Genomic DNA, 17,021 nt, shown 5'->3' with positions numbered 1-17,021 from the left:
TGTGTCCTTCTAATTATTAATTTTCTTAAGTGGTTTGGAGAGTAAATTAAACATTTAATTCTTTTTTCTATATGTTTTAAATTGAATTTATTGTATTTTTGTGACTATTTAAACTATATATATTTTTTGAAAAATGAAAAAAGTCCAGCGATATCCTTGAGGAGGGGAAAAGTTTCTAGTATTTTAAAAATTCTATAAAGAGGTGAACTTTCTGTTTATTTAGTTTTTTTTCTATTTATTTACACTAAATGATTTCATATTTTGGAGGGGGAAATTTATAGAACCTGAAGTGAGTTTCCACCCAAAGAAACACAAACGTCTCACTTGCAGTGTTGCATAGTGGTGCAGATTCGCCCGTCAGCCTCTGCACAAACTGCTGACATTCAAAATATTTATTTTCATTACCGCTGCCTTCCACTACTTAATTGGAGAAAAATATACCTTTTCTATCATGGCCTGAATCAAAATTTTGTGTTTTTCCCCCCCAATTATGTGGTAGAAATTAGTTAAACAGAGAGACCTTTAGCAGCTTCTCAGGAGCTCTCCTTGGTCCTGACTGCTGCAGATACATCAGCAAAGATTGACTGGTGCTGCTTCATTATATGAAGTCACTTTGAAGACAACCACAGGGTGTAATCTCATCATCATCAACAACTCACAGAGCAGTCTTTAGTCCAAAAACCTGTAAAAAGGACCAGTCTGACATGGGTTTGTTAAAACTAGACAAGAAAGCAGTTGTTGAGGATGTATTACCTTAAAAATTACATTTTAAATGTCCCATTAATGTCATGGTTTGGGTTTCTTTGTATTGGTTTTTTGCTTTCCGTCTTGTTTCTGTCATGTTTGAGTTCTGTTTCCTGTTTTATTTTGGAAGGTTTCCTGTTTTGCCACGCTTTTGAGTTTTACTTCCCTGATCCCAATCTCTTCTGATCATGTTCACCTGTGTCTTGTCAGTCCTGTTTGTATTTAAGTCTTGTCTCTGCCTTCCTCTGGTGCTGGTCCATTATCTTCTCTTCCCTTCTGCCATGTGTTCATGTTTTGCCTACAGTAAGTTTAGTTTTGTTTAAAACTAAAACTTTTTTGTTTTAGTTTTGTGCTTTTTGTTCGCTGAATAAGCCCCTTGCCCTGGAACTGTGTGCCTCCCGTCTCTGCATTTTAGAATCTTTCTGAGCTGCTTAAACATTTAATTTAATATTGTCTTAAAGTCCAACACTGAATAAAGAAATTCTCAGAAATGCCATTTTAAGCTTAAATCTTCATACATGGCCTTCATCATGAGAAAAAATGCCTGAAGAAAATGTTAAAAACACCATCAGAGTGGGACTTAAAAAAAGACCAGGCTTTCAGTTATCCATTATATGGTTCGAACCTGTTTGTGACTTCACCGTTTCTCACACCAAAGACAACACAACAGATGTCGTCACTATCTCTCCACCCATGGTTTAACTGGGACAAAATGTTTCCTATGTGACATCTAATTAATGACAATCCTCCCGGGGAAACAGTCGCCAGAGGCCCATTCACAGTCATCAGTCAAATGAGATTCTTCCTTTATCAACTGTAGAGTGCGATATCATCTGCTGCTGGCTAATGCCATCAGATATCGCAATGATTAGTATTATCGGTACAATTCAGACTATATTTTGCTCTCATTCATTGAATGAAATCCTTTCCATGTAATTATGTGTTGGCAACCCTAGAGGATGAGAAAACTGAAAACCAGTTGAATTTTTTTTCCATTAATAAACTGCAGTCTAAAAGAATGAGGCTTCCATCAACATAAAAAATACATTAATTAAAAATGGTGAGATCCATAAAATCTAATTAAAAAGCTATAAACAGCAGTTGTGACAGAATTATATTTACACCTGATTAAACAGAGCTTAACGTTCTCTTTAACAAATAGAAGAGTCGCTTGGGTTTTTTCTTTTCTTTTCAAAATTGTGAATTATACTGTTGAACTTACAGTATCACACAGCCATAAATAGCCTTTTTATATACAAAAACACTTAATTGGCCATTAGAGGCCTTAAGAAAGTAAAAAAAAACCCACACACAGTCCCCATGACAATAAAGATGTGACGCAGCAACACAATTGTCCAGTGATGCGTGACATTATAATAGCCAGACTCATTGCATAAACATTTGTAATTGTTTTAGTTATGGTGCTTTTGTAGCCTTTCAGTGATTAGTTTGATGTCAGATCAAAAAGGATTATGCAGTGGCAAAATGATTATAACCTTTCACAAAATGAGCATACCTCATACAGCCTGCTGCTTTTGGCCTAAAGGCTTCCTTGGTCAGATTGAACTTTTAAAAGTTGCGCGTTTTTGCACGTTGTTTCATATGGTAAATACATTTATATTAAGATAAAAAACATATTTTTTTAGCAAACGTTTGTAGTGTGCTGAGAAATATTTTTACTTTTATTTCATGAAAAAATCCCCTGTTGTGAAAAAAGGCCTCCTTAATGAAAACACAGTGTTGTGGTGCATTGCATCTTTGACAAATGACATGGATGTTAAAAAAAAAACAATTCTGAGTGAAAGCAGCATATGCTGCTATCAAATCTCAACAGCCTTTTCTGCTGTTGTGCTGCGTTCAAAGCAGCATTAATGAGCTTTGTCAGCTGGATGTGTGAATAATCACTGAGTGAAAGCTTGTTTTTCTCTTTGGTTTAGGTTGCAAGGCATCCATAAGGTTCTGTTTTTCCTTGTTTGTCTAAATAGCAAGGCATGATCTTTAATACATGTCGTAAATTTGTGCTGAAAAAGATTTTATGAAATATTGGTAGATGATAAAGAAGGGTATTTGATGGATCAAACATTACCGGTGTGACAAAATGGCAACCAATATTGAAACTATCCAGCTGTACATTTTGGAACCATGCCAGCTCTGACCAGGAAAATAGAAACGTTTATGGATCTTTTTGTCTGTAAGTGGATGTATCAGAATAGAGCTTGTGCCGATTGTAGCTTCAATGCCACAACTACAATCTTTTTCAAATGGCGTTTTTTTGTCTGCTCCTGATTCACAGTGATTTAAAAAAAAATGGTCAGAACTGCCATTTTAAGCATCATTTTCTTATATACCCTTCACCATCAGAAACATGTCACAAGTACATGTTACAAAACATATTTCATCGGAGTGAGACGGGTGTTCTGCTGGTTTTGTGACTGATGCTGAGGACATGTTGGCTTGATAAAGCGATTAAAATCAGAATCTAAAGCTGTAAGAGACTTTTAGGCACTGTGGGGTGGAGGTCTTTTGCCTTTATCATTATTACACTTTTCTGCACGCACATATGCATCTCAAATGTCCCAATTAGTCAAAGCCAAACACCTGAAATTATCCTTTTGTGCCAAATTATTCTCAGTTTTAGAAATACAACCAGATTTCTTTGTTGATTTGCCCATATTGAAGGTCTAAATTGGCTGAGAAATGTGTCTTTCCCTTGGCTTCGCGGCATAACACTTTATTTACAAGATGTTAGAGTGCTAAGCAGAGCTGTGAATGTGTGATTTGCTGGAAGTGAGAGGAAGTGAGGAAGCAGACATCATTCCTGAGGCCTGCAACAAAAAAAACATAAAAGGTCATTCATTTCTTCCACCTTTTCTTTATTTCACAGCTTCTGTCAAACTTTTCTACACTGACAGAGAGGTATGTTGAGTTGAAAAGAGATGTACCAGACTGAGAAACCCTGGCAGTGCTGTGTCAGTTCCCTTTTGATGGCTTCTGTCTTCTCAGTTATCCTTCCATCCTTCCCACCCCCGATTCCACGGGGTGTCAAATATAAAATAAGAAAAAAATCCTACAAATATAAATAGCCATGTAGTGACGTGTCATAACAGGAAATGACGGCAGCTGACATTTTGTCTTGTCTCTTTAGTTGGGAGTTATAGGCAGGAGGACAAAACCACTTGTGGGTGCTGCAATAGCAGAGTGCTGTTCTGTCCACTGCAGATCTGTAATCTGCCCTGATTTAATGAGGCAAAAGACGTACACGAGTGGACTTACTCACCACTCTGTGTCTTCCTGGCCTCGTGCGCTGTCTGTCTTTGACTCGGATGCGTCCTTCCTCCACATCTTTGGCCACGTCTTTCCCATCACACAAGCAGATGAATGAGTTTGGCAGGCCCTGCTCTTCGCCTCTTGTTTTCTCTTCTTCTCTTGGCTGGAGTTCAGGGAGTTCCTTGAATATATGGGAAAGCTGCAGCAGCTGAGAGTTTTATGGTTAATCTTTTGTGGGCAAAAGTTCACAGAAAAGGTTTCTCCTTTTTTGGTTGGAATAGTACTAGATACGTGGATCAGCACAAAAGTAGATATTTTAGTGATAAAACATTGTTTTTAAATATTTATTGAAATTTGTTTTCAAAATGTAAATGTTTTAGACTGTAAATCATCATAAATTACAGAAATGTACATTTTTTGTCACCAAGTTTTTCTATAAAATATAAAAGACTTATCTTTAGATGCTAAAAAATAGGTTTAAAATATGATTATCATAATTTAAAGCAATTTAAAATCCATGTGTTTAAATTAGGATTAAATCCAGTTTTATTAGTCTTGAATTATGATGCATAAACGAAACTTCTTTAATTCTTTAAAGCAAACACACTTTTGCCCAACAGGGTTCTTAAAAAAATCATTTTTTCTCAATAAATGATCTTAATGTAGGGAGCCGGTTTAGCTCGTGCTGTTTGCGGCGCCTTCCAACCGTGAAACCAGGGTTCGACTCCGGGCTGCCCCCTGTTCCCTTCTCCACCTCCTCCAAGCCCAGTTTGAGAAGGTTGCGTCAGGAAGGGCATCCGGCATAAAACATTGCCAAGTTTACCATGCGACTTGTTCGCTGTGGCGACCCCTGATGGGAGAAGCCAAAAGAGGAAGAAATGATCTTAATGTAATTTTGCAGTTTCAAAGTAACAGGCAGCAAAGTTTAAGCAAAAATGTTCTTTCTTTTTTTTAAACAGACTTACAGACTGCCTGACTTTTCAATGCTGTTTTGTGAAAAAGAAAGAAAAAAAAGAAATAACATGAAAATTAAATAAAAAAAATTATTGCATGCTGCTAAAATGGTGTGATATTCTTCTGAGAAGCAAGCAAACATGAGAGTTTTAAAAAAAGAAAATGTTTTTATAAAGGAAAATCATAATTCATTGTTTTTAAGTTGGATTAACAGCCAGAGACAATGTAAATGTGATTTAATGAAGATGTTTTTATTCTAAAATGTCTTTCCAAGCTAAAAAAAAATAGTTTAAGTACTTCAAAAAAATCTGAATGATTTCTTTTTTGTAAACATCCTCTATTTTGCTACAAAGTGAAATTGTTTTGTGTAATAACCATGATTCATTTACCCCCTGCGATATCTGAATGAACTTCCCTTAGGAGTGGTGATTCCAGGCTTTTATTTTGCCAGTGGTTGTAAAACAAGTAATTTACTCACATCTTAATGTTGTCTTGCTGGAAATGTCAGGAAGGCAGGTGACGTAGCTTTACTGCAGGTTATGGTCAGTCAGAGTGAAATCACCCGCGCACACTCAGGGTAATGGGAGAAGGACAGCACTGCCCTACTTTTAGACTGGCATAATTATGTAATGCTTGTGTACCTGCAGCACCAGCAGCACGTCAAGTCCTGCCCGCGAGTGTTGACTGTGATCAGAGGAGACAGAAACTACACACCTCTTTTTCAGTCGTTTTACATATCCCATCTTGACCTAATGGGCTTTTACCCTCATAATTCGCCTGTTTGCTTACGTCATGTTGGATTGTCACGTTGTTTCTCTCACCTTTTCTGATTTTTTTCTTGTTTCTGTTTGTGGTAGTTCATTTCAAATGGAGGGTGACAGTATCCAGCTGTGGATTTCTGTCCTCCAGTCAGCATTTTAGAGCATGCCTTGTCCACACACGCATTTGCCTGGAGACACACACACATGCACGCACACAGACAGAGAAGAGCCTTTTCTCTCCATCTCCTACAGAGGCTTGGAGATAAAGTACAAACACTATGAAGTCAAACAGAAAGCCTCCGCAATAAAGATGCATCTTGATAAAACAAGGTAATCATGTATTTTTCTTTTTTCAGAAAGCAAAGCTTCAGGCGGCCTTGCGAGAGAAAAATCATCTGAACTTTGAGGTGATCAAGCACCAGCTGAAGGCGTCCAAATATGACCAGGTGAGGCCTTCACGTGTTTTCATGAAAAACGCAAAAAAAAAATCACAAATAACAAGGACACAAACACACGCACGCACGCACACACACACACAGAAATGATCGATGACTGACCAGAGCCTGCATTGATCTAACCTCATGGATGCTGCACCTCACAAGCTCTAAAGCCTTATAACTGTCTCAGTGATATGTTGGATCTGAGTTGCCCTCTATTCATCAATGGGGCTCTCTTCTCACATGTAACTTTCTCTCAATTTCTTTTTCTGCGATTTTTGACACACACACATAAAATATCAACAATTAATCCTTTAAAACCTATATGGTTCAAAAACACTTAAAGACCTACTCCAAAGAAAATAGGGTTTTTGGTGTGTTTCACATGTTCTTGTTGCATTTTTCTGATGATGGAGATCAAAGGTAAAAAAATGTAAGCATAAAATCGTATTTCTGAGTATTTCTTTATTCAGATTGTTATGAAAGAATAGTTTCTGCAGAGCGGCAGAGGCTCATTAGAAATTAGTTGCGAGCCGAACTTCCCATCATCGGCCTTTCTCCCTCTAGCTTACAGCCCCTTTACAGCCCCAAACTAACATTACTGGTGCAACAAAATGACAAGCCATATTGGACATCTCAAGGGGCTAATCCTCTGTACAAATAATTAAATAGATAGATAGATAAATAGATAGATAGAATAATTTTACCCTCCTTATTTATGTATGTTTTTTGCATCCAGTCCCATAAGGGGGGTTGGGGTGGGGTGCAGTGACCGTCTGTGATTGCAGGCGATTAGCTGTTCTGGCACTAATAGGGACTTTCACCAAGGGGGCAGATTTAACACGTGTCCAGGCTCTTGCTCCACAAAAACGATGCCATCTGTGCTCCGACAAGGTGGGCACAGAGATGAAAAGAAAGTGGGACTATAAGCATGTTCGGTTCCACCAGACATCGTCTGTGAATGAAAGCGTCCGGCTTGCCAGGGCAAACCTGGAAAAACGGGGCAGAATACAGAGGTATTTTCAAAGCTGACAGAAGAGGGAAAAAAGAGAGGGATGGGCTATGCAAGCGTGACATGAGGAAACAAGGGAGTGGTGATATAATAAGAGAAAGTGATCATGGTTTTTGCCTTGAAGAATCGTTCTAAGGATTGAGGAGAATTATTGCACATAATTAGATTTTTCTGACAGCTATAATAGAAAAATTCACACTGTAAAATTCCACTGTGTAAGATTAAGGGTAATCTATTTGGAGAAACCCAATCTTATATTGATCACTACAGTATGTCTGTACCATTTTTCACTGATGCTTTAATTATTTTTGACATGAAATCTTATTCTCTTAGTTAAATAATCTTTTGATCTAATATAAAATAATTCCCAGTGTTCTTTTGATTGGGATTGTGCTGTTTTTAGCAAAGATCATAAGATCTGTGTCATTATCTGGGACATAGTTTCTCCAGAACGGCAGAGGTTCATCCAGAAATTCACCACTGGGTTGCGGATGTGAGTAACCTTCCCTCATTTCCCATCATTCCTTTGTTTACACTCTTCCCCACCAGCTTACAGACAAACATGACAAGCAATATTGGAGATATTTAGCTGTTATTGTATAACGCTAGATGCCAGCCTGAAGAGGAGAATGAAGACGTTCATGAATCTATTTGTGTGCAAGTGGGAGAATCAGAATAGAGCAGGGAGCTTCGGCCTGCCGATTATAGCACCTACTTAATTTGCTCCAAGATTTTTTCAACTGCAATTTTTTTATATATGTCCTCCATTGTGACAAAAATGCTACAAGAACATGTTAAAATACCAAAAACACAATTTTCACGGAAGTGGGTATTTAAATGGGTTCTGGAAAGCAACCTAATTGTGTGGAAACTTCTTTATCAAAGAAGTAGCTGTAAAATACGAGTTTATAAATAACGTTAGATGTGAATGTGTCGTGCTTCTGCTCTGGGCTTGCCTCATGCCTTCTTAATTAATAAGCAGAAGTTGCTTGGCTGAGGGATGGTTCAGTTAAGCTTTATTTTTGCAGAACCAAGTCACAGCTGTGTAGCTGATGTCAGAAAATGAGACAGGCAGCTCAAGTCAGCAGCTCTGTCACACGGAAGGCTAAATGAAAATATGCTGATTAATTTATATCCAGATTTCAAACTCTTCATCTACCCTCTAGCCAACAAGGCACAACAACTGCCTCTGTTCATGAATGTAAAAAAGTAGGTCGAAATCCAACCCTATTAAAGCCACATAGCGACTTTGTTATAATTGGAAACGACAACCCTGAAAATTCAAACAAGTGGCTATTTTCTTTAGTTTGTCTGTTGCTATCTGCTCTGACAGTTAACAACATGTTTTTAATCTGTTGACAGCGTGATATTCTTTGCTGACACCTCACTAATATCTACCTTCTGCTTGGGAATGAAACACCTGCAGGTCCAGTCTGACTATGACCAGCTAAGACAAACCTTCACTGTAGTGAGTCAAGAAAGAGACACGGCCCAGCAGCAGAAGAGCCAGCTCCAAGTCAAAGTTGATAACCTTGAACATGTTCTAAAGGTGAAGAAGTTGATGTATACCTTCATTTAGGTACAATATCTTCTCGTCTTTAGTCCTGCCTACAGTTTGATCACTTTAAAGCATTCTTGCTTCATCTACACTATATGTTTCAAGTTGTTTGAAGTGATGCTTTGACTCCAGTAAAAGAAAGTCTTTTCTGATTAATTTAAAATGTGAGATGTTGCCGGCGAAAGCTATATAATGCACACTCTTTGACATATCTTAACTCTTTGACATGTATGCGATCAACAATAATCATCTGATTCTGACGCGAAGAAAAAAGTGACTTTTCAGATAGACTTTGCACCGATATGCAACACATTGTTAACATTGAGTGATGCAGCACATTGCTAATGTAAAGTTTAGCATATCGGTGCAAGGCTGCTTTTCTTCACTTCAGAATCTGCTGAGGTTGCATTAATCCCTCAAACGGTTTGTCAATAGAAAATCAACACTTTTAACTCCTCATGGCTTGATGTGCAGTTGTCTGTTAACTAACTTAATGTGCAAAGGAGACACAGAAAAACAGATGGCTTGAGGGTTATCAAGCAAGCAAGGAAATCCAGACCTCTCTTTCCTTGACCGCCTCCTCCAGCTCTTGTTCCCAGGCCAGCTGAGAAATGCTTTCTCTATCCAGCGTGTTCGGGGTCTGTCACAAGGCCTTCTCTCATTTAGACATGTCCATAATGCATCATTAGGGATGTGTCTGGGTGCCATCACCCCACCTTAACTGCCACTATCTGAAGGATGAGGGGTTTGTGTGCCCGAATGATTCTCAGTGCTTCATTGTCACGGGCAACTACCTCTGGCAGAGCCACCCCAATGCAAGGAATGTAGGAATAGTTTCGCAGATGACGGTCACCAGGCACTGACTGTCAAACGAGGCAAGGGGCAGGGCCCTATCCTAGGGTAGCTGTAGTGTAGGGCGGTCGACCTCTGATTGCAGATTGCAGGATTGCAGGTTTGGTTCCCGTCTTGCCTGTTTATGTGTTGAAGAGAACTTGGACAAGACACTGAACCCCACATTGCCCCTGGTGGTTATGGGTTGGTGCCAGTGTTCAGCAGCTGAGCCACCATCAGTGTGTGAATGTGTGTGCATGGGTGAATGGGAATGTAAAACGCTTTGGACCTTCAAAGAAGGTATATACGTATACGGGCTGTTGGGTTTAGGTATAACATGGATCTGGCAGTTCAATATTGTACAAATAATAATTCAAACATTTAAAAATAATCCTTTTCAAAGTTAAAGTGGACGTAATATGAACATTTTGTACAAATTGCAAAATAAAATAAAAAAATACATTTATGGCATCTCTTAGAAAGTCTCATTCTTACCCCAAACTTTCTGTTTTTAATAAAAATAAATCTCTTAAATTTGGCGTATTTTAGTGCTGTCTGGTAAATTGAAAAGACCATAAGGCGAACTCAAGATAAATTCATAACTTCAGAAATCAGCACTCAGTGATTCACAAATCCTGAAACTGAATTTATAAACTGCAGAAACTAACGATTTTAATATTTCTTTGAAGTTTTTAAAACCCTTTCTGTACCTTTTAATTTAACTTACATAATTTGCAACTTTGTCTGGATAAACTCCTTTGACACATTTTGTCCTGAAGGGTAGAAAACGATGAAACTGATCAAAGCAGGCAACATATGAAGCCAAGCATCTCTTCTTTCACAAAGAAGCTCTTTTTTATGATGTTACTGTTTGCCAATAGCAATCAGACACAGTTTCACCACGCTGAGAGACACTTTCATTACAAATCCCCACCGCCCCACGTCTCTTATCGATTGTTTGTCAGAGCATCTGAGAGAGAAATTTACGTATATGAGAAAACCCGGCCAGTTCTCTGATACGGCGGAGAAATGTTTGTCACTAAGATTAATTTCAAGAAAACGCTCAGATAACTTTACATGTTGGTTGTTGTGGGCTGTAAAACTCAGAAAGAAATAAAAAAACAAAAACAAAAATTCTTTTTTTGAAGGACTTTCCCTTCTGGCATGTCAACTTTAACCTCTAAGGAAAGCTGGTATGCTCTTTTTCTTCTTGCATGGGTTTCCATTGGGTTTTCCTCCCAAAGACCAAAAGCATAGATATCAAGCTAATTGGCTGCACAGAATGAAAACACAAGACGTAATTACTTTATCAGACCATCACTGCTCTCCAGTTTATTTACTGTTTAAAGGCTTTGGAATTCATTTAGTTTTTATTATCAAATAGTTTTGATTTTAGTTCAAACTCCTTTTTTTGTCTCGCATGTCCTATCTCTGGTCATAATTATTGATGTGAAACTACTCCTTACAGCATGAAAAAAAAAATCCACTGTTAGGAACTTTTTTTTCTCCGAATCGAGTCCTCCCCTGGTATTTGCTAAAAAAGCCGTAGGTGTCACCATCAGGGTCATGTGTAAACATACAAGGCTTATTAAGCTGTTTACAGGCTTCAGTGACAAGCTCTAAGCTACTGCTGTCCTGTGCAGCCTACAATCTCTTCTGATTAAGCAAAGCAGGGGCTTTGGAGGAGCCATTCTTTATTTCAAAATTCTTTTCATTTAAATCGGCTTTGTCTTAAGCTCACAGAACTCGAGCCAGGTTTTGAAGGAATTCCTAAACTGGCAAAAACATGTGATCAGAGTCAGGGAAAATGATGTAATAACATAGATGAGGTGAACAAGGACAACTCAATTTAAAAAAGATCGGAATCAAGCATCAAATTATTAAATTAAATTTTCCACATTTTTGGGATTATAAATCGCTCTTGAGTATGAATTGCCTTTTTGGAAAATCTTATTCAAAAAAATACGAGAACAAAAACGGAAATTATATCTTGAAAGGCAAATTATAATAAATGGAAGCGTACAGAACATGCTAACAAGTCAACTAAATTCTTTATATAGCTTATAATCACTAAATTCATTGAAGTCTTCGTCTGTGTTGCTTTGGAACAATTCCGCCAAGGCCAGTGTAAAACTGAGTGGTGCGTCTTCTTCTGTGTTGCTCTCAGTAACAAATAATGACACACATACCTACAGTGCCCTCTAGTGGTTGTTGTTATTTATTAAAAAAAAATCCCATATAAGTCGCACCTGAGTACAAGTTGCCCCCGTGGCCAAACTATGCAAAAACACACGACTTATAGAAGGTTGCTGTAGCCATGAGAGAGAGAAATTCTCTCGAAATAAATATTTTTTGATTCCACGTATTTTTTAGTTTCAAGAGGAAAATATGCTTTGTTTGCACATATTTTTGAGTTTCAAGTGCATTTTCCTGTACCCAGTGAAAAACATTTTTTGAGCACCTACAGTTTTTAAGGTTTACGCTCAACACAGTGAGTGTTACACTTTGAATAATGGCACAAAAATCACTGCATAGAGATGATGTAAAGATAGATTGTTAGTGTATTAAAATAGATTGTTATTGAGGTTTATTTTGGCAGATGGAGAAATGCTGTGTCTTTGTCTGGTTTTCAAAGATTTTAAGCTAAACCATGCGATTTCACCTGGAGTGCTGCTGAAGCTCAAGTAGAATCTGCCTTTTCATCTTTAATCTGCAGATCTTTCAGTTGGAATCCTGTGACTTTTCACAATCAAGCGGATGCACCTGGGCTTTTCTTACTTTTAATAACCACCACCATTAGCATTGAGAGTCGCTAACTGAAAGTCGCGTCTCTGGAGGGTTGCAGCTTGATAACCAGCCTGCAGTAGAAAACACACACCATTCTGTGACAGGAACAGGCACAAGACCACTCTGACAAATGCAGCAAAGTCTTGCTATCTGTCACCATCAGTAAAGTATTACTGTGGTTGGCCAATTCTTTGGATATACTGTCAGAAAGCTTCCCTGATATCATCCTTCATCTTTCTTTTCTTGCAGCTTATGCACGAGGCAGTGGAGCTGAAGCAGCAGCTGCAGACAGAGTATGAGCAAACCTTTGTGGCCCTTCACACCAAGCAGAAGGAGATCAATCGGCTACAAAAGGTTTGGCATTAAGTTACAAAGAAAAATATAAAAAATGCATGGAAAGCATCATTCTTTTGGTGACTGGCCATTTGTCTGGAAGAGAAGACCGTTGGAGTTATTAGGGAACGTGGTGGTGGAGGAACATCTAGAGAGGTGGAAGTGCAAAAGAAAAGGATGGAGGTAGCTCTTTATTAAAGAGGGAGACTCCAGCACTGCTGAGGTTCTATTTAGAAGAGACGAGGATGGATAGAATCAGGAAAGAAATCCACCAGAGGAACAGCTCATGTTAGATGATTTGGATATTCCTGCAGTCCATTTCATACCAAAGGTGGCCGGTTTTACTTGCGACTGACTGTCTGTGATAATTGCGATGAATCTCTAAATGGGGTTTATACTTTTCAAGCCTGATGATGTAATTGTTTCCAGTCTTTAGGTGGTTTGGTATTTTATTTATAATGGTATAAAGGGATCTTTGAGATTATGTTTTTTATACATATAAAGCTTTTTTCTGAAGATGCTTATATCTTTATTAACAAGTTTGTGATTAATTGATGGTGCAGACAAGTCAAAGCTTCAACATTGCAAATAACTATACTTTTTAACAAAAATTAAATTTTAAATGATTTGCCACCTGCTCCATATCTGAATCCAATTTAGCCGAAGCTATAATTGCATTAGAAATTATGCAGTAAAAATGTGTAGTTTTTAAAAAAAATTGTTTGGAACTGAGTCAGAATGAAATAAAGTCTAACTCCTCTTGTATTTAGAATGTAGTAATAGCGGCTTAGTCTTCGAATTCCTGGGACGTAGAAGTGATCATTTTCTGGATAGAGTTTGCTCCACCATAGAGTATTCCAATAGCTTGATATTAGTATAGGGTAAATGGTGCGATATGCTACGGGTGTAAAATTCCAGTCATGGATGTTGTCATCTGGTTGTGTCACATTTTGCATCAACTAAGGCGATTTCCTTCCGATGGCCTAGCAACCAATGCAATTACATAATACTATAAAGTCTAAAGCAGGCCTAAAGGGAGCAGCTGAAAGATAAATTAAAAAAAGTGACATTGGTTTAATTTTATAACTTCATGCCAAAAATAACCCAAGATAAAGCATATTTGTGCCTAATCAACATCACTGAATGATTGGACATAAATAAAAAAATATATATAAATTGCAAGTTTAGTACTTTTCATTGCAAACTTTCTGGCAAATTGTAATTTGGCTTCTTTCATTCAAACAAAATAAAATAGTTGATTGTATTTTATAGTACATATATTTCATTTGTCTGATGCTGACAGAAAGTTATTTCACCCAAACCTTTTATAGATGATAGCAAATAAATTAAACAGATGTTCTTGTTTTTACCTAAAAAACCTCTCGTCTAATCCTCTTGTGCCATTGAACTTGGAAGAAGGATTTTCGTCAAATATAAGTGGTTGCTTAACATGGAGCCGTTTCAACCACCACACATCCTAAAATAGATCAGGTACTTGTCATCAGCGCTGTGCTGTCAGAAGACGGCATCACTTCAAGTAGCAGTTCTGTGATGAACCAGTGAGCCTCTTTCAGGCTCTGTGTTGACAGTTTGTCTGCTGTCTGCTATCTTTTTCCATGTCATGGAGTGTGGTCACAGTGTCAGCTGTCACAATTCGTTTGTGCATGTTCTCTGCAGGCTTGGGTTCAAACTGACCAGGAGCATGAGGAAGCTCTACACCTGTTAAAGGTACAGCAACTTTGACAGACTCACGGCAACATTTCTCTAAAGTACCTAACGTCACCATTTACTGCAAGGATAAAAATAAAAGTATTCTCAGACATATATATTTACAAAATTACCTTCTATAGTTTTGTGTAAAAAATGAACATTTCTTTCATAATCTGGATGACACATGTCTCAAAGGCTGAAAAAATAAAATCAATTGTAAAATTAAAAAGGTTTCTGTCTTTTGCAATTAATTTTTATGTAGAATATGTAACTGTTTTTTAAAGCATATATTTGAAATGACGAACCCTTTTATGCTGCATTAAAATCACTAATCCACAACATACCATTTAATCCAATACTCCCCTTAATTTAGCATCATCTTGAATAGAAAAAATATTGAAGACCATTTTCTGTATAATTCGAAATAAAATTAGGCTTGAGGAAATAATTTTTCTTGCTATTAAGGTAATTTTAGGCCATTAAACCTGTTTAGTCCTTGTGCTCATTTCGGTAAGTAACAACCGCATTACCATGATTGAATTTGGTTTTAAATTTAACAGGTGTACAGTGTCAGAAAGTAACTGACTTTGCGTCGGATGATTCAGGTTTCTGCGTCGTCCATTAATTTCTGATAATGGACACCTCCAAGGCCCATTATTGCACTTATACCATGGTTACTTACAAAAGAAATAAATATTTAATCAAAAATGTTACGTACTTTATTATTTTTATTTTTTCTGTTCAAATTGCTTTTTCTCCAGAATGCGGACTATTTGAGCCAAATAAGAATTGAGTATTCATCCGGACCGTGGTAAAAGTATATATAAGTAATCTGTTTGGATATGTGTGGCCCTAAATGTGATGGGCTATAAGCCAAATGTAAATGGACACATTACTAATATTAATTTCTGCAACTACTAAGTTGGTACAAACATAAATATCTGTATCACAGTAGCATTACTTTTACCTGAAACTCAAAGAAGACACCACATAAATTACTGAGTTTCGTATGAAACTCATAGTTTCTACTTGGTTGCTGCACTTTAAAAGTCTAGCAGTCATCATGATAAAGCTGAAAATGTTCCGAAATCTATTGAGCTGTTTTAATCTGACTGGCGCTTCCTGCTGCAACCAGGGTCAAAGCAATTCTTGCTCCTTATTAGCCCAGAAAAGGCATGTCTAATTGCAGTCTGCACACCTGTGGGGCTTTTAATAATTTAAGCGCATAGGCAAAAACAATTCCCCTGACTGTCAATGTGTAACCGTAGGAATGAAACCATTTCTAATTACCTTCCACAAACTGGGACAATAGGAGAACAACATTGGGTCAAATGGTTGAGAGTGCCCACGCACACTGCCAGAGTGAGTTTTAATGAGATTAATGTTTAGCAACAAGAAGAGACTATGTTTCCTCTGAATGTGTCTACCTCTATATGACTCATAGCTCAGGAAAGGGGAGATAAACGGGATTCAGTTCTTCCTTTTTCCTTTCTTTTTTTGTTTTTCCTGTAAAAAAATGTCATCAGGCTTTCTGCTGTGCTGGTACATTTGCTGCATTCATCTGGATCAAGACATGCAGCAACCGTGTTTCATTGCAGTCGTTAAAGATGCTTGTCACTGCCTCATGTACTGCAAATTGTTTTCTAATTTTACACTAAACCCCTCAGTGATAATGAAACAAGTATCATTAAAAATTAGACTTTTTTTAAAAAAAATATCTGCATCTGAATATGATCTTTTTATTGATGGAGCATTAAGTGCAGTCAAACTTTAAAAAAAAAGGACAAATTGATAATTTCTTTAAATGTCATTTCGTTATCATTTTGTATTCACAATTTAAATAGGATTGTAATCTCATGTCTGTTTTTCAACATAGCTATTATTCTTCTAGGTTTAAAAAAATTACATTTCTCACGTTTTGTTTAAATAGACCTATAAAAAATATCATTTTTCATGTATTCATTTTTGTCCATTACTTAATAAATCAAGCTTTCTAATGCTTTGTAGTCTTAAAAATATGTAATATTTTGGTAACAGTTAATTGTTGATTTTTTCTAACATGTACAATATTTAATAAATGAAAAATTACCTACTTTTGTTTGAATAATAGTTTTTATGCTATGTCCACACCGACCTCGTCAAGACGCATTGAAGTGACCGCTTCTTTGTAAATGTGGGTTTTGGGTTTCCACATTCAAAACTATTGGATTCACACGTTGCTATGTGAGCTTTTAAGAATGTTTTCGGGCTCCACGTACAATAGGGAACCAGCCACGTGACCCATGTTCTTGAACATGCGTTTAGCATTTGGTGTTAACACTGAACTTTTTCTACATGATACTGGTGTATGTACCAGCAGTTGGAAGGGGCTTGCCATGAAATGTCGAAGCATTACAAATCTTGCTCCAGGCTTTTTTTTCAGAGCTTTATTCCGATATATGAAAGACTTGGAGTCATATAATTCCGTACGGTCATAAATCGCAATTATTCTACCAAATTGGAGTCCCTGATTGGTCAATGGTCAACTGGTTTAACTTTCAACGCAATGGATGCACCTTTTGGACTTAGAGTCTTAGATGGACTTCTGGGGTCCATAAAATTAATTGTGGTGTGCCTCAAGGTTCTAT

General features: G+C 37.3%; 1 protein-coding gene across 30 annotated transcripts in view; it reads left to right on the top strand.

Annotated features, from left to right (window-relative positions):
- rimbp2a (RIMS binding protein 2a) overlaps positions 1-17,021 on the top strand; it is an 85,482-nt gene that overhangs the window by 33,926 nt on the left and 34,535 nt on the right. For 20 of the 30 annotated variants that reach the window (XM_078955763.1, XM_020707768.3, XM_020707767.3 and 17 more), the window contains 4 exons: positions 6,083-6,172; positions 8,602-8,724; positions 12,601-12,705; positions 14,362-14,412. In XM_078955763.1, the coding sequence (XP_078811889.1) occupies positions 6,083-6,172; positions 8,602-8,724; positions 12,601-12,705; positions 14,362-14,412 (369 nt within the window). Of the gene's footprint in view, positions 1-6,082; positions 6,173-8,601; positions 8,755-12,600; positions 12,706-14,361; positions 14,413-17,021 lie in introns of all 30 variants that reach the window. The other 10 variants (XM_078955767.1, XM_078955761.1, XM_078955785.1 and 7 more) reach the window with 2 other exon arrangements.

Source organism: Oryzias latipes, chromosome 12 (assembly GCF_053564925.1).
Source record: "Oryzias latipes strain Hd-rR chromosome 12, Olatipes_Hd-rR_3.1".
Classification (NCBI taxonomy): Eukaryota; Metazoa; Chordata; class Actinopteri; order Beloniformes; family Adrianichthyidae; genus Oryzias; species Oryzias latipes.
The sequence above is the reverse complement of the archived record's forward strand: the minus strand, read 5'-3'. Positions and strand labels throughout refer to the sequence as shown.